The sequence below is a fragment of the Sabethes cyaneus genome, chromosome 1 (assembly GCF_943734655.1).
Source record: "Sabethes cyaneus chromosome 1, idSabCyanKW18_F2, whole genome shotgun sequence".
NCBI classification, from domain to species: Eukaryota; Metazoa; Arthropoda; class Insecta; order Diptera; family Culicidae; genus Sabethes; species Sabethes cyaneus.
This window is the reverse complement of record NC_071353.1, coordinates 43848619-43874019: the sequence shown is the minus strand read 5'-3', so window position 1 is coordinate 43874019 and position 25401 is coordinate 43848619. Positions and strand designations below refer to the sequence as shown.

At 40.7% G+C, this 25401-nt stretch overlaps 3 protein-coding genes and 1 long non-coding RNA gene across 5 annotated transcripts; 2 read left to right on the top strand and 2 right to left on the bottom strand.

Annotated features, from left to right (window-relative positions):
- Positions 1 to 1674: 1674 nt before the first annotated feature.
- LOC128745622 (myeloperoxidase) lies at positions 1675 to 4464 on the bottom strand. Its single transcript, XM_053842697.1, has 5 exons — positions 4310 to 4464; positions 4102 to 4244; positions 2718 to 4048; positions 2101 to 2656; positions 1675 to 2033 (listed from the first exon to the last, which is right to left on the bottom strand). The coding sequence occupies exons 1-5, from the start codon at positions 4462 to 4464 to the stop codon at positions 1675 to 1677; spliced, it is 2544 nt and encodes an 847-aa protein (XP_053698672.1).
- Positions 4465 to 11329: 6865 nt separating this feature from the next.
- Positions 11330 to 15549, top strand: LOC128737745 (nuclear pore complex protein Nup133). 2 transcript variants are annotated; one of them, XM_053832459.1, is made up of 5 exons: positions 11330 to 11578; positions 11824 to 12514; positions 12595 to 14410; positions 14589 to 15127; positions 15190 to 15549. In XM_053832459.1, exons 1-5 carry the CDS (start codon positions 11427 to 11429, stop codon positions 15547 to 15549), a joined length of 3558 nt encoding a protein of 1185 aa, XP_053688434.1. In that variant the 5' UTR covers positions 11330 to 11426. The 2 variants fall into 2 exon arrangements, with proteins under 2 accessions (XP_053688434.1, XP_053688427.1); XM_053832452.1 differs by having other exon boundaries at positions 11815 to 12514.
- Positions 15550 to 19017: 3468 nt separating this feature from the next.
- On the top strand, positions 19018 to 20959 carry LOC128734969 (uncharacterized). Its single transcript, XR_008411999.1, has 3 exons — positions 19018 to 19313; positions 19536 to 19577; positions 19639 to 20959. It is a non-coding gene; the product is annotated as an uncharacterized LOC128734969 (long non-coding RNA).
- LOC128734959 (LIM domain-containing protein A-like) lies at positions 20827 to 24243 on the bottom strand. The gene is made up of 5 exons (XM_053829381.1): positions 23260 to 24243; positions 22316 to 23195; positions 22177 to 22247; positions 21988 to 22116; positions 20827 to 21746 (listed from the first exon to the last, which is right to left on the bottom strand). Exons 1-5 carry the CDS (start codon positions 24151 to 24153, stop codon positions 21603 to 21605), a joined length of 2118 nt encoding a protein of 705 aa, XP_053685356.1. The 5' UTR covers positions 24154 to 24243; the 3' UTR covers positions 20827 to 21602.
- Between the last annotated feature and the right edge of the window lie 1158 nt (positions 24244 to 25401).

Below are 25401 nucleotides of genomic sequence, written 5' to 3'. Positions count from 1 at the left end.
GTCTGTCTGTCTGTCTGTCTGTCTGTCTGTCTGTCTGTCTGTCTGTCTGTCTGTCTGTCTGTCTGTCTGTCTGTCTGTCTGTCTGTCTGTCTGTCTGTCTGTCTGTCTGTCATGACAAAATTTTGCGAACAGCGATAGATTATTGCTCAAAAATAACAAAATATTCCCCGCAAGTTTTGGGTGTAGTTCTACAAATGTGCCATATGTAACTTTGTCAAATTTTGTTCGCCTGAGACGGTACACGACTCAGACGATTACGACTATATAAGTATTTATATACGACAATATCCCAATAAGCGCGACTTGCTTCGTACTGATATACAATTTTGTGTTGAAAATCGTATGTATGTCAGCTATTATCATTATATACGATAGAAAATCTACTTGGACCCACTTTAGTAAGCTTTAGTTACGATTTCGAATTTGTTAAGAGATATTTACGATAGTTTTCGTACTTTGATAGATGAGTTGGTGCTAGCTGGGTACTGTCAAATGAACCAAATTCGAGTCAAAGTGATCAGATCATCCCTGGTGACCGATAATAATAATCTCTTGTTGATGCCGGTATGTTTGTCGCCAAATCCGAACTCCTTTTACCTAATAAATTGCGAATAAGAATAATTATTAGTTTTTCCAACATTTTTTACTTGTATATCATTCGGCTTTTACTCAATCATTATGCAATGCATGGCACCTTAGAAAAAAGTAAACCGGATATCAGAGATTTTTCATTTTGTTAAATACAGTAGTTCTACAAACATGATCACACTAAATTATGGGTCATTTTAGCTTTTTTTGCCGATTAATGCGTGAGTATTATACTAATTGTTTGATGAAATTGTTACTCATAAGTAGTATTAACAATTTGATCAATCATTAGGTGATATTCAAACGAAAATTAGCAGCTAAAGCAAAAGTGACCCACAGTTGTGGGTGACTCGTACTTATAGACTAACTGTACAAATCAATAAGTATATGACACATGTCCAAGTAACGTCGTACAGCGGCCAATAAAAGTAATAAAATATATCATTTTACCAGCAAATAGCGCAACTTCAAGACACTTGTACCTAACAAGATAAAACAAGTGTTATAAATGTTGAAGGCGCCTTGATGAGTGTAAAGCACTTTAATAAGTAGTCTACCATCTTCAACTTTATGGGTTGGGCATTCCATCGAAGTGCATATCAGTTTTTGTTTGAGTTCGAATTCGCTAAACGTTTAGTCATACTCGTCTACGGAGGAAGCCCATCTACTGCCAATGAGGCAATGAGACAGAGTTAATAACAATCAAGTTGACACTTAAGTCAAACAACTTTTAAAATAAAACTGTTTGTTTGCCATCCTGAAATAACAGTAGTCCCTTAACAATACCTTTCAGAATGTCTTGCGGTTAGATCGTGAGTCCAAGGTGAAATGTCTCATACAAAGCGAAAGCGAACCATCAATCAATGAATGATTCACGGTTCACGGGGCAACAACCCAACTTATTTCAAGAGCCGATGATCTAGATAATCCTATTATCGAACGGAAATTTATCATTATCATATAATTGTTTGATTATATAGGTAGAAAACATTTATTAAACCTAGCCCGTTACCGGGATATTGCAGATTTAGTTTTTACGATGACAAGACCCCTATCAATCCTACGCTTATCTAATCAGCAGCAAATCTAGGGAAGTGTCTTGGATTCTGTAATTACGGACACTGTACTCGTTGTGGTTATTGATGCACTAGTACTGGCCGTAGTATCATTCGGCATAGTTTCATTGTTGTCTGTTGAATTAAGTTTTGGTTGTAGAACTGCAACTGCAACCTTGGCTGTCGCCAGCTTGACGCGACCCGATGAAAGGCTATCTTTTTTGTCCTTGAAGACGGTGAAGTCGAAAAAATCAAGCTCAGAACATTTAAGCACCGGGTTAGTTTCAATATTAGCCTTCCGCATTAGATATACTGGTGAATGACCGATAGCGTCGGAGTTGCGACAAATAATGCTAGATAATCGAGTTTTGTAGATTTGCTGCAGTTGATCTATCAAAACGAAGAATAACACGTTAATAATGGACGATACACCAAAAAATAAATTAAACAAAATCACCATTTGTGAAGCGCTGTGGTCCCCTTCTACGTTCATACCAAAACGAGTCGCCTTGCTTTAAACGTACAAACTGGTCACCCAACAAGCATGTTAACAGCGGACCGACTATACCGCCATTAACGGGAGGTTCACTGAGAGCACCGGAGTAGACGTCCACGTTTTCCGGTTCTCCGTATATTTGTCGCATCAGCTTCAGAGAGTTTGAGTCAACGGCTTTGGCCAACTGAGTCCACGTATCGACCGGAGGAAGACGACAGTGCCTCCTCCAATGAGGATAGGCTGGTAGACCGTGATCGCGTCCCCGCTGGATGTTTAGCGATACTAAATCCAGACCACATGGCCTATCATGCAACAGGTCCTGTGACTTTTCGAAAAGATGCTCGGTCAGTTCCGTGGTAAAATACTGGTCGTACTTGCCCAACGGTGTACTCATTGCTCCGCCGATTGCATCGTCCAGCCCCGTGCGCCCGTATAACGAGTAAGGATTGAACAGCATCTTGTGCAGCTCAATTCCGCCAATTGATGACGTCGGATCGTTGGTTTTTTTCATTAGGCCCTGCCGAACAAAGAAAAAAAAAATAAATTCATGTCACTAGAAACACTACCAAGTATCGTACCGGCAATAAGGTATGTGCAAACCGGAACGCAGCTGCCGCAAAAACGTTTGCTACCGTTGGATCGACTGTCGCATTGTATGAATCGCTATCGTTTTCTGGAGTCGGTAGTATACCTATCTTTCCGCTGATTTCCTCGCCGAAAATCACCGGCAGGAACTCATTGTATGTTATATGTTGCATTTGTGCACCTAATATCCGGCGAGTCTCTTGGAATAAATGTTCATCGTCCCAGTCTGGGTTAACCTTCTTCAATTCGGTTGCCAAACTGTTGTGATGTCTCGCCCAAATAAGGTGCATCGATGTTAAATGAAGATTTTCGTTAGCCCGTGGATCGCCCGATTCGAAGCAATACTTTCCAATGGCATTCATTTCATCTTCATTGCAACCGTCGTTTTTATCGGTAGAAATTGGCAGTAGTTCACGACTATCCGGTGTAGTAAACATACGTAACTTTCCTTCTGTTCCACTGCGCAGTTGCGTCATTTTTTCGTCGTCGGAACCATACACCACGGAACCATCGATGAACGCTGTTGCTTGATTGAGCTGTTGGCGAGGACCAAAGTGCCCTGTTGGAGCTGGGATCGATCTCACAAAGTTCATACAGGTTACATTATAGTCCTGGTAGTATGGATCACCTGGACCAAGCGGTACTGGATAGCACTCCGGATGGCGTGGTTGACCTGGATCACAGCACTCTATCGCTTTACCGCCTACTCCTTGATTAAGTGCCGTTGAAGTTATATCGTGGTCCAGAAACTGTCCCCAAACTGCAAGCATAACAGTAAAATTTGGATCGCTATGATACGAAGGTCGATGGATCTGCAATGACACTTGCCGAGCACTAGGAAGTTCCTTGCCGTCGACCGTAGCACGTGGACTAGACACTCCATCCGCGTAATCTGGCGTCAATTGACGCCGGAACGGTAACATCGGCACTCCATACAGAAAAGGAAACAGTTTGTTGTTACAAGCTCCGTTACTGGTTCGAAATTTGGCTGTAAAATCACATTTTTGTGTTATATTCTGATGAGGTATTCTAATTAACGGTCCTTTGCCGATACTCCATCGTCTGTGACGTTTTCTAATATCGAACTTTTTTGCGAAAGCCTTTGTAGCTTTGTTTTCGACGTAACCTATTTTCGCGGCTAGACGTGCTGCAACAGTCGTGCCAACGGCTCTTTGGTGTCGATATGACGGCGAGTTTACAGGAGGTGCCGTTAAAGCTTCTTCGAGTAATTCCTTATCCCCTAGTGCTCTCTCACCCTCGGATATTGCATCAGTTGCGTCCTGCTCGGTAATATTCGGTGCATCCCAGTTCGGAATCGGCTCATCTGGTTGAGAAACAAGTTAGTATTTCGACGTCATGCGCGGATACCGAACTTACCAGATATAGGAAAGCTTATGAGATTAAGCAGATCCGGAAAGTCTGCCGTTGTCGTAGCATTTGTGCTATTTGTTGAATCTGGATTCAGGTCCTGTAGTATAATATAACTGATGCTTATTGTTATTCCAATTATAAATGCTCCTCTGCAAGCGGTGAATATTTTCTTCGATTTAAAAATTTCGGTTCAAATATTTTCTGTATAACTTACAAAATGGCGGAACAGATCCAACATTGAAAGGTTTTCACCTGTCGCTCCCGCAACGTTTCGTGTCCTTTTATTTGATGAGCGTAGGACGATGAACTATCAATGTCCAGCAGATGCTGCGATGGAACCGACGTTAGCGGTGTCCGTTCATCGGTCATTTCTGAAAGCACTGCTTTGGAACATTAAAACTGAAATCGCAAGAAACTGGTAGAAGAAACCTTTGAACTTCCAGATTGGGTGGCGCACAATTTTAACTAGGACTGCGCAAAATTTTCGAGAATTAATTCACGGAAAGAGCGCTTTCTCGAAGTCAACAGAAATTGGTAGTTTTTAAAACGTTTAACTCGATCAATAATTTTTTGAATATTTTTTCGATTTGGCCAAAAATACAATGTGAATTAACTGGCTGCCGAGGATCGACTGAATAAGAAACCGCTAATGAACTGGTCTGGGAGTGCGGTTTCATTAGCAGAGCAGTAGTGAGGCGACATTCGATATCCATGTACTGTAGCTCCCTTAGGCCAGTCCGTGTAGAATGCGTAGTCGGATGCAAACCGAAACTTGTACGGGTTTCCGCTTTTTGTACGCGAAGACAAACGCACATCCTTTTCTATTACGGGAAATACATTTCTTGCCATACATAAGCAAACAAAACCGGGCTGGATAAAATTTGGAGTCAAAATCAAACCCTGTTCCAGATACACCCTAAAGCTTTGCATTGCAATAGTATACAAAGCTGCGGAGCCACTTGTAAGGATTCCTCACTATAGCTTCGTCACGCTCTTATGTAGCTGTATCATTGAGTAAATTACTCCGCATGAATGAAAACGTTTTTACTTTGCCTTCTGCTCTTACTGAGCATAGAATGGTAAAATTGAAAAGTTGACCCCCTATAATCTTACATGAGTTAGCATGAATTGTATAACACATATTAAATACCTCGTACATAATACGTGATAAATGGAGTAAATAAAGGAGAGCTGAAAAGCAAATAGCTTCATGCAAAGCCATTAACTTGCATTCAAGTTTTCGTCGGCACAGCCAAGGGCACAACCGCACAACATATGGCAAAGAACATAAACCAAATACTAATGTGATATTAGAATATCACAGTCCATTGCTCCGGTTTAGAATAAATATTTTATTATTAGGATGCCCTATCTTCTCAACTGTTTTTTTTTTGTCAGTTATTTTTTGGGGAAAATAAATCAAATTGAACTTTTAAAAATAATATTATTGGTGCGTTCCTGATGTCAGAAATTTCTTTTCTTCTGGAGTTGCCATAAGTTTGAAAATTACAAAAACCGGCCGGTCGGTCCTGCTTTCAAAAATGCCGTGGGCGGGGGCGGGGAGGGGGGGTTGGCAGGCCGCTGGCATTTTGATATTTATAGTATATTAGAAGATTTGCCTGGAATGTGTAATGTGCGTTAATGATTTGGGTAGTTATCTGGGTAGTCGCCGGTAGCATGTAACTGGCCCAGAGAGAAAGTCAGGACATCACCAGTCGCAACCACAACGAACATTTAGTGATGTCGGGTAATCACTCGACTAATCGAGTAATCGATTAGAATACGGAATAATCGAATACTGCGGGCACGAGTAATTCCTTAATTGAATAGTTCAAAGAGGATTAAAAAATTCGAATAATCCGAGATGATTCGGATCCGGATCCGAGATCTGAGATCCGTAATCGAATACTACTGGCACGAATACTGAACTAATCGATTAATGCATACAACGCCAACCGATTAATCGGTAATCGAATGATTGAAAATTTCGGACATCAATACGAACATTGAAAGGCTTAATGGATTATTGAAGATAGCTAATTTTAGAATGGTACTAGAAGTGGTAGAGGAGTTCGTGTATTTGGGATCGCTGGTGACCGCGGACAACAACACTAGTAAGGAGATCCAGTGGCGCATCCATCGGGCATACTTTGCCCTTCGTAAAACGCTACAATCAGGAAGCGTACGCTGCCGCACGAAGCTAACAATGTACAAACCGCTTATTAGATCGGTAGTTCTTTATGGACTTGAAGCCGTGACGCTGCTCACGGAGGACATACGCGCCCTGGCCGTGTTTGAGCGGAAAGTGCTGTAGACGATATTTGGCGGAGTACAAACTGAAAGTGGAGTGTGGCGGAGGCGTAAGAATCACAAGCTACAGGCACTGCTTGGGGAGACTCCCATCGTACATCTAGCGAAAGTTAGCAGGCTACGGTGGGCCGGACACGTCGTAAGGATTGCGGACGACAGTGCGACGAAAACAGTCCTTTTCAACAACCCCACCGGCACCAGGAACAGAAGGGTCCAACGTGCAAGATGGCTTGACCAGGCCGAAAGCGATTTGCGACTTCTGAGACGACTAGGAAATTGACGACGAGTGGCCCAAGATCGAGTTGAATGGAGACGAGTGCTTGAAACAGCACGAGTCACCCCGGCTCTTGCTGAAGAAGAAGAAGAAGAAGAAGAAGAAGAAGTTCTAGAATGACAACAACTTGCTTCTGACGCTTGTAGACAATTTAATGTATATCACCGCCAGAATCAAGTTATTTGACTGCGAAACTAGCTATCTTCAATGATACACTGCTCAGGATTGCTAATAAATTCATCAGAAAATTTAACAAATCAGGAAAAAAGTACAAATCCGGCTTCATCTGTCGGAAAACCGGCCTTGTTGCCGGATTGACCGGCCACCGGCTTTCGAAATGAAAACCCAGTCACTTGGCAACCCAATTTTCTTCTCAAGACATAATCCTATTTCAATTCTGTTTAATGTATGATCCCGTTGTTAATGTCATGTCTGTTAAAACCAAATATGTAATGAATAATACCAATAAAGCCAAAACATATTTTTCAGAAGAAAAGAATATCTGATTTAACATCAAAATTTCCAGTTTCGTGATGTTGACTACGTCTAAAAATAATAATTGCATGTATTGCAGATATCCATTTTAATACTTTTTTGTTCAGTGGCAGTGGTTAGAGAAATCGACAAAAAGTGATTATTTGAATCTATGAACATCCCTCATGAACATACACTATTCGCCTATCTCGCCGATAATGAACGCATCAGGTTTGAATTTTATCACGAACAGAACCTCATTGTGAATATTGAATATTGAACATTGAGTGTATTCGATTTAGCGGATATAGGATGCCCGGGGACGCCGTAAAAGGACAGGTAAAAGCCATGGATGGTAACCGTCAGCAATGGAGATCTCTGATTTCATCCCTTTGTTCTGCCGGACTGGCGGACATGGATACATAAGTAAGTGAGTAAGTATAAATTTCACTATTCAATCAAAACGCCGTTTCAGTGTCTGCGTCGAAGTTTCACTTCAATTTCAAACTTTCAAATCGCATGTTAAACTTTCAAGTCGCATATTGAACTTTCAAGTCGCATGGTGAGTTTTCAAGTCGCATGTTGAACTTTCAAGTCGCATGATGAACTTTCAAGTTGATGCAAATATTAACGGTTCTTTATTAGGAATCAATTTCAGTTTGGAAATGTAGTATCATGTTGTTCAGCAAGAAAGTCCTGCGGAACTAAATTTGAACCAAATATTAACTTTCGAGTTCGTTCCTTAAATGAAATCCAAACTTTTGGTTGCTTAGGGCCTTAGGGGGCGTGTTCGCGGCGGAGCGGAAATAGAAATAACCGTATTCGAGAACCGACAGTATCGTTGTTTGGTACAACCTTAAAAGATCTTCTGGGTGGGCGCCCCACTAGGTCCCGGTTATTGCACGGAGAAAATTGATACTCTGTTGGCATTTTTCCAAGCAAACAGTTTTGTTGATTAGTAGCTTATTAAACCTTTGTATAGCTAATTACCGGGTAACAAGCGCTTGAGAAGCTGTTATACAACAAAAATGTTTGTTGGGTTGTTTCAGATCCCTAATATGGCATGCCCAAGTGCATTTAGAATCGAACCAGACCCCGAGATATTTTGTGACTAAAACCTGCAAGATCGTTCTATCCATTAGTAGAAGTTGCAGTTGTACCACAGAGAACAGACTAACAGGTAATTGACAAAAAGTGTGTAAACGGTTTTCTTGTAATCTACGAGTAATCCTTCAATAGAGCACCCCTCGAGCAGTAAGTGGCAAACTAAATCTTGATGCCGCTGCCATCGCTGCTATGTAACTCCAGCACAAAGAAATATTGATAAAGGTACATGGATATTTTTTATGCGTTTGGCAAACTATTTCTGGAGGGCGCTACCGACAGATTTTACACACAAAAAATCGATTACTTCCTTCGAGCCTGTTAATCTGTTCTCTGTGGTTGTACTGAATCATGCTTCCGTGAGAAAACATTCAGCTCAGTTTTCTCCGGGGAGAAATCGATACAATCGATAGATAAACAAATCTTTTTTCCAATTCTTGTGATGTCTGAGTAGTTGCTCAATTGTGTATTTTACATTAAACTCTCAAAAAATATTTAAAAAATCATGTTGAATTTTATTTTGCGTAAGTTTTACGAGTTAGGGAGTGATTAAACGCTTAATTAACTTTTAATTGAATTTTTTCCATGTGGTTATGGAATCCAGTCCATAGTAGTAATTTTTGTAATCCACGCACTGTAAATTGTATACTAATATATACGCTGATTTCGTCACTAACTTGTTACGTTTAAATTTTACAAGTTATAATCGAACTTAGTTATCAGTGTATTCATGAGATAAACCAGAATTCATCCAAGTTTACTCAAAAGTGTTTTAACACTAGATTTACCAGCTATTTAATCATACCTATTTCTACCAAAACCAGTGAAATGAGCGGTGTATCCACCTTTCCATGTGTCTAGTGGCGACTAGTGGGTACAGTTTTCGTCAATGTTTAATTGCTTTTGGGAATTCCGTATGCTTGAAAGTTCTACAACAACAATTAAGGCTGGAAATATCAACTTGACGTGAATAAAGTTGCCAAAGGCATGCTGACGTTTTCTGAAAGTTGTACCCACTAACTGCCATTACGCACGCGAAAAGGTAGATAAGAAACGCCCAACAAATATTTTTGTTGAATAGTAGCTTATTTAACCGTTGCAGAGCTAATTAGCGGGCAACACGGGCTTAATAACAAAAAATTTTGTTGGGCGGTTGGTAAATGGCTGCTTTCCTCACCTCCTAAGTAGTGCCAACCTTAGTGGAAACTAAGCCGTACACCGACAGGGAAGGAGGCCCTGTGTTGTCTCGGTACTATAAGATGGTTGTCCCATCACGAGACTCGGTAGTGTAGCCCTTGTAAGACAACCTACCTAAATCTAAAATACTACGAAAAATCAAGACAATTCGACTGGCAACATTCGGCATGGAAAAAAGCGAAGAAATAAGAGCAGGGAATGGATCCTTGGTACCTTGAACTTCGTCAGGTCGCTTAATTTCGTGAGTGGCTGTGGCGACAGGGTGCTGCTCGAAAGTTTGGCACTGCAAGAGATCTGTCGCAAAGGTGACAAGTTGTGAAGGATCCGTGACGGAAAGGCCCAATTTTACAAGAGCGGTAGAATGACCAATGAGCTGGGAACGGGCTTTGTAGTGATGGGCTGGATCCAAGGGACTGGCAACCAGGCTTGGCATGCGCTTTTCGCTTCGATTTTGCTCTTTTGATTACTGCACATAAACCAAGCAGAGTTTGAAAAAGTGATGTATGGGGCATTTGTAGAATTTGTTATTATCTGCAATATTGCTGAAGAAAGTATTGATTTATCTTTCGTATTTACAACGCTATAAGGCTGCTACCCTGTTGGTAGCAAAAAGAGCGCTCTTTTTGCTACCAACGGCATTACTGTCCTATAGCGCCGTAAATACAAAAGATAAACCATTACTTTCTTCAGCAATATTGTAGACAATTACTTGCTCTACAAATGCTCCATATACCACTTTTTCAAATTTTGCTTAGCTGAGGTGCAGTAATCAAAAGAGCAAAATCGAATCGAAAAGCGTATGCCAAGCCTGCTGGCAACCCTATCCCTACTCAATGTGTTTGACAGTAGCCAACAACTACTGTCGGCGTGAGTATTATTTGCAAAAATCTGGCTAAGATTTGCAAATACTACCCATCTCCCAGCATACCGGCTTTGCAGAGTAAAACGAACAGAACGTATAGCGGTGTCGTGCTATTTCATTTACTCAAATGGTTAGATGTTGACTGTAAAAACATGGCTGCCTAGCAGGACCGTGGCTGGATCGCGTAGTGGACTGGAAGGCGATCAACAAAAGGATGTGTATGTTGAAGAGGCTGTTTTTTAACTACACTATCATAAACGTGCCCAACGACAGCTGCTCATTACGAGACATTAAAATCGTCATCGGGAAACGCGCAGATCGGCAGGGAAGCAATGTGTACCCGAGATCGAGCCTCATAGCCTCATACCAACACAAACGATAACGGCCAGTGATGCATCAACTTTGCAGCTTCACTAATAATCTGAAAACTAAACTGAAACTAAATATTGTGTCCTATTTCACCATTTCGTACATTCGCAGCTGTACATAATTTGGACACTTCCATTTGATCTTTCTGTAAGTGTCCAAATTATGTACAGCTGCTGATGGGGTCCAAATATAGTTACTATATATATAGTTCGGCGGATAGAAAACCAGGCGAATTGGCATCCCTGATTTATGAAATTAAATTTGAAATTATGGTGAAATGTGCAGGTTTTTACGAAAAATAATCACTGGCGGGTGTTGAAAATGGCTAGTTCTATGAAAATAAAGTGTATTTTTTTAACATTACTCCTGCATTTTGGATTTTGAAAAGCTTTTGGCTCCGCTTTTGACGTTTATTTGGCTCCCGATTTTCTATCCGCCGAACTATATATATAGTAACTATAGGTCCAAATACGTTGGTTACCCTATGTGTAGCATGAAGCTTTTCGAGCAGTTTTTTTGTTCTTTTTGCATTATCTGACATCTCTGGATGATCTGAATTGAATAATGAAATGTCAAAACAAAAACAACCAATAACGTTTTTCTTGTTACTTTGCGGCGTTTACAGCTAGGTAGTTTTATGGTTAACTTTCTTAATTTCAAGTTTAATAAATATTTAACTTAAAAATTAAGTGTTGGTGTAAAGATTACGATCGTTCTGTAAATATTCACGCAGCCGCTACGATGGACAAATCATTTGGATCTATTTATGGGGCATCAAAAAACAGTAACATCTCACGCTCACGGCAATCGCTTGGAGGCTCATTGTTCTCAACAGGCGGACGAAGCAAAAACTCTGGCCTGCTCGGGGGACCTAGCGGCCGTAAGGGATCCGCGTAAGTTACTTTGCTTCAAAAATTTGTGCTGTCGACTGTTCTCGTTTTAGTTGGCTGTCAGTCTATTGATAGTAGAACAGATTTTGTAATCTTTCTAGCGTTTAAATCCCTGAAGAAGACTGAAATACACAGTTGAAACGTTGGAAAGATTACAAAATCTGTTCTACTACCAATAGACTGACAGCTAATTAAAACGAGAATATGTAAAACAAAAATAAAATTCAATATACTTCCAGTCGTTACAGTTTGTCTACTCGCTCGAATATCTCCACTTTGCAAGTTGTTGCAAAATCCGATTATAACATCTTGGAATGTTATGGCCTGCCTTTACCGGTGCAGGTGAACGAGGTCCTTGCATTCAGAGAACGGAATGCTCCCGTATCTATTAACTACAGCCCGATTGGTTGGGCTTGGTTAGTGCACGGACGACGGTTACTTATTTGGCAGTACCGGGAAAGTCAATCGAAAGCTTTGGCCCTAGGGTCAGGAGCCATGATGGGTGATAACTTTCCAACACCTCGGAGAGCGCTTACCAGCCAGTGTCGTCAACTGACCCTACCACATTGTGACATAGGCCACAAGGCGACATTAGTTTCTGTATTTCTTTCCGAAGGTCATCAAATGGCATCCTGTTTGGCAGTGTCTCCTGCTGGCGATGTTCGCTACTGGCCATCGATAGCTCACGACGGTTCATCAATCGACGAATGTAACATTTTAGAAGGACAGGAATTCGAGGAACTGGTAAGCCTGGTAAGCGGAAACTATTTGCTAGTGACGACTACTTGCAGTTTGGTCCAGTTGCAAATACAGCTACAAGGTGGAAGGCAAACCATTGTGTCGCGGCAGATTAAACCACCATCCGGATTTTTCGGTGGTATCGGCAAGAAGTTCGCTTCAATAATTATTGGGATGCACAGTGTGCAAGAGCGAGAGAATGTGAGTGATAATTGTAATTTTGTAACGCAGAATTAAAAATAGCAAAATTTTAATGCCTTGGTTTTGTTCTTTTTTTGTAGAAGCTTATAAGGATCAGCAGCGAGAAGGTTTCCCACCACGAGTGGCACATAACCCTGCTAGCCGACAAATGGATCCAACGATGGGCGTTCAGCCCGGGTGGCACGAATGAGCGATTTCTATGTGAAGATGCAGAAATTATGCGCAAAATTCGAGACTTTTTCATGCATAAGTTTTGGAACGGTGTACGAGGAGACAATAGTGAGATCGAACTGTGGACACTTGACATGCAGTCGACTGACCGCGGAGTTATCATATTAGCAGCGGGTTGTAATTTGCAGCGAACACCACAAGTTCATTATGTATTGCTTACGTTCGTATACACAGAAGCTGAAGGAATGGTCTTGAAGGAGAACGCTATTTTGAAGTACAAAGGTTATTACAGCCGCGAGAGGGAAGAAGAATATCTCAAGTTCAAATTCGTTGCAAATAGAACCATGGCATATGTTTATAACGACAAGTACATATTCCCAGTTATGTTGGACAGACATCCGGGAAGTTCAGCCAATAGCGAAAGCAGCAGTCCGTCGGAAGAGTTAGAGAAAATCGAGTTCAACGTTCAAGATGATGGAATTTTGGCAGCCAATTGCTTCCAGAACATGGCCCTATTTTTCTCTAAAATTCACGGAATGGTTATCGTTACGCCGTCAGACTTTGAACCAAACAGTGAAGTGTTTAACTCATCCATTTCTTCTGATATGTTCAATCCTAACATATCAGTTAATGATTCTGTCTTTATAAATCAATCAATTTTCGCTCCAGCAACCACAAACGCCGGCAACCTTATTTTGTATGATATAGATCCTGAAGAGGTCGGAAACGCAAACAAAGACAATGTAAACCAGCTAAAAGCTGCATTTATTTATCACATAAAACGGAACAACACTGCATCGAACGATATCATCAACTCAATACTTCAAAATGTCGAAGAAAAATCGTTAGACTGTGAGCTAGATCAAATAGTTCTCAAGATTGCGGAAGATCTTGCCGAAGATATACCAGCAGCAGATCCTCGCTGGGAGGTGACATCAAAGCATGGCCTTGGCTCATCTACGTCCATGCAAATTGTTCAACAGCTGCGAGAAAAAAACATTGCGCTAACACAGTTTTTTGAATTTTTACATGCTTCGACAATTTGGGACAAGCTAACTGCTGTCAGCTCGGGTGATATTGTTCGTCCCACGGCTCACTTGCTGTCGGATATTGCGGAGAAAATAGTTGCAGCTATCGCCATTAAATGTCTTCACAACAGTCATGCCCGCATTATAGACGAAGCAATCGATATTACTTTGCGGGAAGGAAATCGCACGCCACCATCCCCGAATCTTACTAATCAAGACCTGTTTTATGTGCAAATCAGTCGAATGCACGAAATATTCAAAGTCCTAAGTGAACTTGTAGAGAATTATGTAAAACAGGAGCTCACAACGATCCAGGTGCAAACTGCGTTAGTAGAAGTTAACACAATTACGATAACCGTGCTGCAAGAGGTGATGAAGTTCCGCGAATCAAAAGGTGACTTGTTCGTCGTAAGACAAGAACCGAGCCGATATGAGTATGTTCCGTGGACTGCTTCGTCGGGCAAATATGGTCTGAGAGACGTTCTGCTGCACATGATCGTTTGTACACTTAAGTACGGCATCAAAGGTAGTGGAGAACCGGAGTTTCGTATCAAGCACTACAAACAGATGACAGAATTGATCGATTTTGTGCTGGATGGAAGAAAAAATTATCTAGAAAGTATCCAAGATGAGGGCAAACGAGCGGTTCTTCAGCAACAGTATGAATCGCAGAGGAGCGATTTGATTTTTCCTCTAGGTGAGTGTGGATGTGTCGTTTTTGATGAATAGAATTAAAGCGGTTATTGGCGAGATGGACCAAGTCTGGTCTTAGCCTTCGTGTGCTTGAAGCGCGACAGCAAAAAAAAGCGGTTATTAAAGCTTGCGAAAATGCATCTAGATTTGATTATATGAAATACGTTTTCTCTTTCTTTTAGTTGACTTTGAACAGTACGAATTGGCAGCTAAACTGGCCGAAAAATACCTAGACTTCCAAATTCTAGTTGTGATCTGCGACAAAACAAACAACCAGACACGACTAGATGATTACATCGAACGCTACAAAGAGTACGACTTTTCGCAATTTGCTATAAGCTGGCATATGCGGCAAAATAAGCAGGGCGATATTTTTCAGCGTTTCAAGGGAAATCAGGCCGAATTGGCACGTTTTCTTTGCGATCACCCTTCTCTGGCGTGGATCCAGCTAGTGTTCAACGGAGAACTAGCTCAGGCCGCCGAAGTGCTGCTAGCTCTGGCACAGCACGAAAAAGAATTGCTCAGCCGGAAAAGAGTGATGTTATCACTTTCCAAGTTATGCGCTCTTGCAGCGGAAGGTGATTTTAGTTCCCAGATAGCAGAAATAAACTCCGAAGCTAGATTGATGGACCTGCAGGAGCAAATCCCGGTGGAGGTTCTGAACATCTACGGCTATGACATCAGAAACGCGAAGGTTTTAACCCCGGAAGAAATTGTCGATGTAACGATTCAGTTTGTTTCTAGTTTTATTCTGCTATTCTATATTATTCTATCTTATTACAGCTTTTCATAGCTGACGAGTACAACAAATCATCGGAAGCTGAATTCCGCAAAGCACTCGAACTTTTAGACTTTGTTGAAGAACCTATGGAAGTGCGGCATAAAATATGGTGTGCAGCAATCCTGCGGGACAACTGGGAGGACTATAACCGGAATGCTCCGCTGGATACAATGCAAAATATGATGTTCTTCAGATTGATTGATCTATGTTACATTTTGGACGGAGAATTGGAAAATTTTTTGCCGCCAGTTGAAAGTTTTCTTACTGCCACAGAACTGGGTGAGCTTGTCGAAAGTAAATCATTTCAGTATCTGATAAAACTAGGTTATGAGCATATTTATGATTCCTACAAAAAGAAATAAAGCGGCATTTTTTCGTATGTATGTAAAAGAAACTATGTATATCATTTCAAGGGTTTGACAGTGTATGCAGCTAAATTTAGAAATTGCCCAGTTAGTTTCATGGTATGATGCTGGTCCCGCAAACCTGGTCTTTCGAATCTCGATCGACTGGGCGGTGCGTCTGGAGCTAAAGTTCGTTCGACTAGCAGCCCATACTAAAATACACCCAATTCTTTTTTTACACGGGGGATGCGTCCCGTGTAAAAAAAAACCGTGCAAAAATAAACCGTGTTATTTCGAGAAACCGTGTAAAAAAAAGAATTGGGTATACAACTGTTGTTGGCGAAATTTTAGAAAAACCATGTTATTTCGAGAAACCGTGCAAAAAAGTGCAAAAAAGAATTGAGTGTACTCTAAAATAACGAAAATAACCGACTGTAATTGTAATCTGCCCAATCTGCAGTCTCTGTGTCGATAAAGAAGTGTGGAGCCAAGGTAATAAAGGTTATTCACCTTGAGGTGAAGCAAGTACGTTTGTATTGTACTCCAAGCTTGACTCCAAGGCTCAAAGCAGACCCCGTAGTAACGTCAACGAGAATACGCGGTTGCCAGTTTAATCAGCGCTGACAACTGCTCGAATTTTACACGCAAACCTACACTGAAACAAGAATCATGATAATTGTTACCATATTAGAGGGTAAAATTAAGAGGACACACCAGTGAATTTTTGCAGAAAAGATTTCTGTTTAGCTTAAGCAGTATTCTAATCAAAACTACTATGCGTTACTTTCGGCGTTACCCTGATACATAACAAAAATAACAGAATCGTAGTCAAAATTACTAGATATGACCACGAAAGATGGTAAAATTATCTGAGAACATATTACTTGTACAAGAATCATGGTAAATTTGAAAAGCTTTTTCATGGTACTGACAAAAAGCATGCGTTTTCTGCAAAATTGTGCGAGATACCATGGTTTTTGTTTCAGAGTAAGAAAACTGAATAATTAATAATATTGTCAATTGCAACGAAAATTGTACCATCCAAAGTGCGATATCGCTCATAAAAGTGCTATTTTGCATTAAATCGTTTCGGTATCTTCGGCGCACTTATTGCTTGGAAGATAACGAAAAAGTGCGCCGAAGATACCGAAACGATTTAATGCAAAATAGCACTTTTATGAGCGATATCGCACTTTGGATGGTACAATTTTCGTTGCAATTGACAATATTATTAATGATATTGTAAATGTGGAAGGCTGGATGATGGAGTGGATTGCCAACCTGAATCCTTAATCTGACTCTTATATCCCCGAAATGCGCACAAGTGCCTCTGCTTATGGGTCCGCCCAATCCCATTTGGCCCTTCTGTAACAGTATTAGTGTGAAATTCATTTGATATTCAAATTTGGATCTATTGTAATTCTACCTACATACACTGGCAAGTCCTTGAAATGATGGTAGCTTTCCCCTACTACCTACTACTACCTACCAATACACACATAAATAGAAAGGTCTTATATATGCCGACCAACATTTGAAAGGGGCGGATAAGCCAACTGTCAAACAGAACGAGTGAGTTATTTTTTGCTGGAGTAGCATATAGGAAAATGAACTCTCACTCGTTCTGTTTGACAGTTGGCTTATCCGCCCCTTTCAAATGTCAGTCGACATATGTTCTTGAACGCTAAAAGCGATTTTTTTCTATCTCTACATCAAAATATTCTACACATAACTAATAGTAAATTTCCATATGAATGAAATTCCATATGATTATCATGTGCCGCATATAAACACAATCCTCCCAGAAATACACATAAAAATCATACGCATATGGATAAATAGTATGTGCAAATTTTTCACGTGCGCATAAATGATAACTGTTTGGCACATAGAGATCATTTCTAGATAGAATTAACAAAAGGGCGAATGTCACAAATGTAAACAAAACGGGTGAGAGTTATTTTTTGCTGGACCAGCATTGGAAAATCAACCCTCACTCGGTTTGTTTACGCTTGCGACATTCGCCCTTTTGTTAATTCTATCTTCATTTACTGGGCACATTGCAAAAATCTATCCAGCTTTCCACGAGCGATAATGGCGGATATTGAGCACAAGTGGGCACAATCTTTTGACATGCATTGGAGGAGCGTCGAGTTCGCCCTGACAGAGTTACTATGGATACATTCATGATTGTTTGTTGTTCGAGTGTAAAAATGTAAACATTGCATCAGCTGAAGTGGAACATAACTAAATGGATTCAAACTTTTATAGTGGTTTGCGGCCATAATTTGCTGGAGGCACTGGCTCAGAATACTTTTTCACAATCGTGCGAATTAAACATTCAAAACATTACACATTAACGCAAACATTAACTTCATGTTGGTCGAGCCGTTGTCAAGTTTGCTCTCGCACAGCGTCTCGACTTGATAAGAAACTTTCCGTTGCGCATTTGGACATTTTCCATGAAATTTACGAAAACTGCAAAGCCACAATCCATGAAACTTGTTGTCCGTTCAATTATATTCCTCTTTAGCTGATCTGCAAAATTGAGCAATGTTTACGTTTTTACATTTGAACAACAAACAATCATGAATGTATCCATAGTAACTCCGTCAGGGCGAACTCGACGCTCCTCCAATGCATGTCAAAAGATTGTGCCCACTTGTGCTCAATATCCGCCATTATCGCTCGTGGAAAGCTGGATATGTGGGACACATAGAAACTAGAAATACTCAGAGGTGAGAGATACGCGGAAGCAGTCATCTTGGGAGCCAATCGAGCAGCTAGAACAGAACTAACAAAAGGGCGAATGTCGCAAGCGTAAACAAACCGAGTGACAGTTGATTTTCCTATGATGGCACAGCAAAAATTAACTCTCACTCGTTTTGTTTACATTTGCGACATTCGCTCTTTTGTTAATTTTATCTAGAATTGTCAAAAGAGAGCCAATCGAACACGCATACTGTTTGCTTAAATGTTTGATTAACAAGTATTGAAATAGTTATGAAATCTACTTAAGCTATTGTCACGCACCTTGTATATTATACTCGGACACAGTGTATATAAAGCTTTGCAATGCATTTTACACTAGTTAAGTTGAAAGATATATCTCTCTATTGTGCAAAATTGATGTAAACAAAACAGAAGCGGATCATGTTGAAAACAATCAAGTCACACTGCTACAGCATTTTCTCCGCAGCAAGTGCTGGCAGTTTTTGTACACTGATGCCAAATCGTTGGCTTTAGTTTCCGCGGATCTCTTACTGTGAGTATTTCTAGTGCGAACAGGCTTAAAAATCTTTTCCAGCTTCGTAGCCGCGAATACGAAAAGTTTTCTCAGTGTATGCCTGAGTCGAGCAGATTTTTCAATCAAGAATATTTTTGTATTATCGAGCAGTTTGAGAAACACAAAAAATCAAATATCTGGCACCGATGGTAGTGCTTTCAAAAATAGAAAAATGAAAATGTATCCTGCGGAAGATCCTTTAGCTTCAACTGCAGGCCATCGTTCATCGAAACAATTCATAGATAAAACGAAATTAGTTATTGAGTCGCTTTTAAAATCAAACAGTGGCCGTATTAAGTTAATCGAAAAATCACGCAGTAAGTCTGAAGTGTGGAAAACATTTAAAATCGTCGAAGTGGACAATGCTATCAAAGACTTTGTCGTATGTGGTGACTGCGGAGCGGTTTTATCCTGGAATAGCGAAAAAACCGGTACAAACTCATTGCGATGTCACATTGCTGCTCACGCACGGGACTTAAAGCTACAACCCGAGGAGGTAACGAGAAAAACATTCTTGTCCTACGTTTTTAATAAGGCCAGAATTAACATCCTGTGGTACATTTTGAGATGCGAGCAGGATTAAATGACCAGTATTGTAGTGCTGGAATTTTTGACCCAAGAAAACACTTATCGTTGTCAAAGGACAGTTAATGAGCTTTATCAATTCGGTCAGGTTATTCTGATACCTAAACAGTTTATTATTATTATTGTTTTTCAGGACGATGTGACAAAGAGCGACATGTTGATTTGTTCACAAAATGTAAATACCTAGTGTTCATCGAAAAATTCAATTAACTAATAGAGATTTTTCAAAAAAATAGGTAAACGCTGAAGCCTTTTCGAAATCTGAATGGGACCCAACAGTAAACTTACAATTGGATACTAACGTACACGATAGTATCGACATCGATGACCAAAGTAACTCGGAGGGATCAGCTGGGCTCATCTCTAACAGAAAACGAAATCGTTTATCTAATTTCAGGAGCTACAGCGATCAGTGGGACAATGATGTCGAAGCAACAAAGAAACCAGAAGACGAATTCCAAATATTTGGAAACTACATCGCTAGCCTCGTGCGCAATATGCCAAATATCACAGAGGCTCGCCGTCTGCAGCGAAGAATTACTTCTTTCGCATTGCAATGCATCGAAGAAAGTGACACCCAACCATGATTCAGGATTCCTTTTCCGAAAAATTAAGAGGTAGAGGAATAATATCCTCTCGATTAGAATTAGAAACCTGAGCCGTTAGGAATAAGGGTCTATCGGCGGACTAAAACAAGCTATTATAGTAGTTAAACTTTTTAGTATAAGCATGCGGTTAAGAAAATAGATAGTTAAGAAAAAAGAACAATTAAGTAAGACAGAAAACAAATAGGCAGGTAATGTTGCCAACGTTCTTGCACTTCTCAGTCATTGCCACAGTCAAATGTCTTGCAATGCCGCAAAGAATTCCGATTAAAAGACCAGGTGTTAACAATGTAAATATCGCATTGAGCTACCCGATCAAGCCAGCCACATACAATGTTTCTAAATAGAGGTATCTATTACTATTGACTTGCGAAGAAAGCAACAGTGAGTGTAATATCTATTTATCTGTAGTAGCAGCACAGAACAGAAGTGGAAGTCCGAACGATTCGGCGATCGAAACTGGTAACCGAGTCTTTTTTGTTTTTATTTTTCTTTGGGAAGGTTTTCGCATAGAAGCGAATAACAGCAATATAAGCAGAACGCTCGCTGCCAATCGCATAGCAGCTTTCACATGCTTTCGTGTGCATTCGTATGCGTTCGTGTGTTTTCGTGGAAAAAAGTGACTCGCTTCCGCTAGGTTCGCTAGTATCTGTAGAAAGTACCATGTACGTGTTTGGATTTTTACTTCCACTTCTGTTCTGTGGTAGCAGTATGTAAAAATAAATCTAGTCCAAACTAGCATGGGTCTTGATTTGTCATCGAAAAAAATAATTCCCAATAAATTGCTTGAATCCACACTATGGTACACAATGCGGGGATCTTAGTTATATTGAATGAATAAAACTTCTCATTTTTTACACTTCTGCAACGCCGTTTAAAAATACGCGTTCAAATTAGTGCTATTCTACTGCTTTTAATTTTCTCTCGATAGATGTATGCCTACGATAGAATTCATGATTGGATTTTAATAGATTATGTTCTTTTTGTGGATGAAAGAAATCTTAATCAGTAAAACAAACAAATCAGTACTTGCTTACTAGGAAACTATTATTAATCGAGGTAAGTTCAACTGTACGATTCAGAGAGATGCTATTAAAATATAATTTATAAATTATAACTTAGGCAAATTCGCACTTGCTTCTTCCTCATACTAGCATTTTTCTACAATTCCACACCAAACATTCATTGCCATCTTCCCACTTTTTGCTTAAGTATTTTAATTTGCAAACAAGCACATGTCTAGTACTTGACTTACTATCAAAAGACATTTTCTCTATTAGTATGATACAATAACATTTTACCTACATAACTAGATTTAACTTACAATTGGTTTCTCACCACTTTCCGTTGCATCGCAAGATAAATGGATGCACTCACATCCAAAAATCATACAAAATCATACTTTCCTCGCGCAATTTCAACATACACGTACAACACCGATTATGCACTACACACGATAGCCGGTTTATCGAGAGCACGATCGAGCGAACCGAATTATCTAAAACTCAAGAATGCCCTCGCTCGTTCAGCCTGGGTCGAAGTATATCTGCTCATGCTTTCAATGTCGCATCATGATCCGGTGGCTGCTGCTGCAATCACGTTACCGCCGTAGTTGAGGACACGATCGCGTTTCCGCTGGATGTTGCAATTCGTCGCTTAGCGACCGCTTTCTTCACGTATGCCGTAATTAGGTTCTGGATTTTGAGCGGATTGATTTCACCCGAACGACTGTGGCAGATCTGGAAAAATAGCCGGAGAACGAAAATGATAAAATCCATTTAATTTTTTTTTTTTACTAAATATGGGTCTGAAATTTTATACAGATGGTTGTTTTGAAACAGCAGTTATCTATCAGATGGTTTCAATTGATCGTAAATAAGTCATCAAAGCACATCAGATGCTACAGTAAGTATGTATCAGTTTCATAGAACATAGTGAAACACTGGTTTGAATAAGTGGAAACAATCCCAACTAACTCACCTTCGGAATAGACTTTTTCATAATGTCCTTGTATTCGTCCTTATTGATGCGTTTCTTGTTGAAATGCGGCTTGAGAAAGTGTTTAACTTCTTCGACAATCCGTTCCTGGCGTTGTAATTTCTGTATGAGCTAAAATTTAAAGTAGCACGATGTGAGAGGATATAACGCAGACTGATCAATGAAATTTACCTTTTCCTTAATCTGCAAATCTACTGCGGAATTGGGAATGTCATCCAACATTTCCATTGTGACTTTTTGTGCTGTGAAAAAATAACTACTATCAATACAAGCTAATTTACCGGTGTTGGTACTAAATAAAGGAACATACGTTTGTACATTTCGTCGACTAGTGCGACTGCCTCGTTTGGCCTTCTAAGGTCACCGTACAGCGTGTTCTTGTCATTACCAAATACCCTCCGAAGGTTGTCCACCGTAAGAGCAATAGTTTTGGGCTGCGGGTGACTACTACTTCCATTAGTGTTGAAAGGACCACAACCTTCCGAGGGAGGATCAAACATGTGGTCATCGCAATCGCTAGAACGGGGCGAATAAGGTGAGATTTCTCCGTCATCCATATCGTCCCCGAAAGGGGCACCGCTAGATGCTTCCGCAACCATTGCCCCGGATGTAATCGTCGCACTTGCTGGCAAATGTCCACTTTGCTTTTTCAGTGGTGAAGGCCTATGAACTTTCAAAGGCGGCTGTCGGTACTGAGTTCTTGGTGACAGATGGTTCATCGGAGAAGATGGATGTAAGTCCAGAATACCATCATCGTATTGTTCTCCGATGGCACTGTTGAGATCGAGCGAAGTTTGCGAAACAGACAATTTCTGGTCGTTCGGCTGACGTTGATACTGATAATGACCGTGATGGTGATGGTGATGATGGTGGTGTTCGGGATAACTCACGGTCGATATGCTGCCCAAATTGCGCCCCGAAATTGGTGACTGGGTGGAAGATTTGGTAGGATCAAAGGGGTCATATGATTCTGGAGACTTCGGCGCAGGTTCCGGTGGGGTGTTTGGACCTACCAAGTCAGCGGCTGCTTTAGATTTCTTTTTGCCCGTAGCCTCATCGTCACTCAAGACTATTACCTCCTTTGGACTGGATATAACTTGTTTGCCTGGAGATCGTTCCAGATCGATTATTGCTACCGGTTTCACATTCTCATCAACTTTGCGTTTTTTACGTTGATGCGAGGCCGAATACTAAATGAAAAATACATAATGTACTGTAATAATTTGGTTTATCTACATAACACACGTAACTCACCGCAATTAATTCTTCGAGTGATTGTCGCAAATGTTCTTCTTTGATTTTGAGATCCGATTTTGGCTTCTTTCGACTGGATTTCTTTTTCTTAGATTTCTTGCGACTCTTTTCGGTTGGTTTCTCATCTTCTGGGTCTGCTTCAGGAAAACTAACACTAACTAGTATGTTTTTTCCGGAAGAAAAAATTTCTTTTGACTGGCTAGTATCAATATCCGGCGGACAGATACGTTCCAGCAGTTCTTTCTTGCGTTTTTTCTCTTTTTTTCGCTGGCGACGCTCTTTATCGCGTTTCTTCTTTTCCTTCTTTTTCTTCTTACGTTTAACCTCATCTCGTGATTTTTGTTTATCCTGATCATCTTCTTCCTCTTCTGTTAACTGGCTGGTCAGATCATCATAATCGGGGCTGGCGTATGCATCGCTATCTTCCACTGCACCAAAGCAACTGCTTCCTGAGCTAATATCGCTCAAGGCTGCGCTGGAACTGTGCTCCCGTCTAGCTTCTTCCGATTCGTGAGGCTCACGGCGCCTTTTCCTGCTGCCACTTTTTTTCGTAGGGACATCCTCGTGAGAGGAGCTTCTTGAAACATGTTCTACGGGAGAACCATGGCGCTTGTCCTTATATTCTTCTCGATCATCTCGCCTTGGAGACGACGAATATCGGTGATAGCGGTAGCGCGCATCAGTTCGTTCCCTGTAGTTTTGATCGTAACGATCTGACGAATAGCCGTATGACCCGTAAGATCGACCGCGACGAAACATTTGATAATTATGGTCATATTCGAAGTGTCCACCGCGCATAAATCGACCGCGTCCTCCGCGAAAGCGCCCGTTCGAACCTCGTCCATATCCTCCACCGTAATCCGGCCTACCACGCGAATATCGAGTCATACGCATAATGCACAATTGGTCTTTTTACCAAACACAAATTGTCGATAACTTTCAATAAGCAAAAATTATTTTTCACGTCGAATGTTTTTGTTTTCGAATGGCCGCTCTAGAAGAGAATTTTACGATTTTACTATGCGCTTCATTTACAAGATGCCACACGAATAAAGATTTTGCATCTTTTCTTCCTCTATTTTTTATTACAAAAGTATGAATGTGACAGTTCAATTCTTATTGGAAAGTTTTTCTACGGAAACATTTCATGAAATAATCCCAGATAGAGTAAGGAGTCATTGAAATATCACGTAACACACCAGAGAGTGGAGGTTAGAGTGACTATATGCAGAGTGGCGACAAGTCATCCCAAATGTATGCAATGCGGTTTTTCCAAGGTTTTTCTTTCTCTTTCCTGCATACGCGTTGGATAGGTCGTCTGCTCGATTGGAATGACACTGACAGATAAGTATCATTCCAATTTTGACATTGTCGCCACTCTGTATACAGTCACTCTAGTGGAGGTTTGTTGAGTTTTTGTCAAGGGTACGTCGCTTAGAACAATGTTGCAGGCTCAATTTAGGGAACTGCTTACCTCATTGATTACAATTGCGGTACATTCAATTCACAGTTCATGGCACACTGTGGCTCACCTTTATGGCATTTAAATTTTGAAATGTTAGAAATTGGCAGCCCTGCCATTGTTTGTTATTGTCAAAACGATCAAGACCGTCTGGCTGGGCGCAGGCGAATTTGACAGGTTTCACACGATCAGCACTTCAGCGGCACAGTAAGGCACAGACTGAACATAATTTTTATGAATGAGGTGAACGGAATGTTCTCAGCGACTTAAGGCTTATGCAGAATGCTGCGTCAGCGTTATTCTGACAGTTTTCCCATAGGATTACTGTCAAATTGACGCTGACGGATGCGTTGACGCAGCATTCTGTTTGGGCCTTTACCCTTGGTTTTTGTTATTGCTGATTCCTGATTGTAAGGAAAATTGTACCATCCAAAGTGCAAAATCGCTCATTGAAGTATTGCTGATTACAAGGAAGATTGTCCAATCAATAAGTGTGCAACCGCTTATAAAAGTACATTTTGGTTGAAATCGTTTCGGTTTCATCGGCGCACTTATCCAGCTTTCCACGAGCGATAATAGCGGATATTGAGCACAAGTGGGCACAATCTTTTGACATTCATTGGAGAAGCGTCGAGTTCGCCCTGACGGAGTTACTAAGGATACATTCATGATTGTTTGTT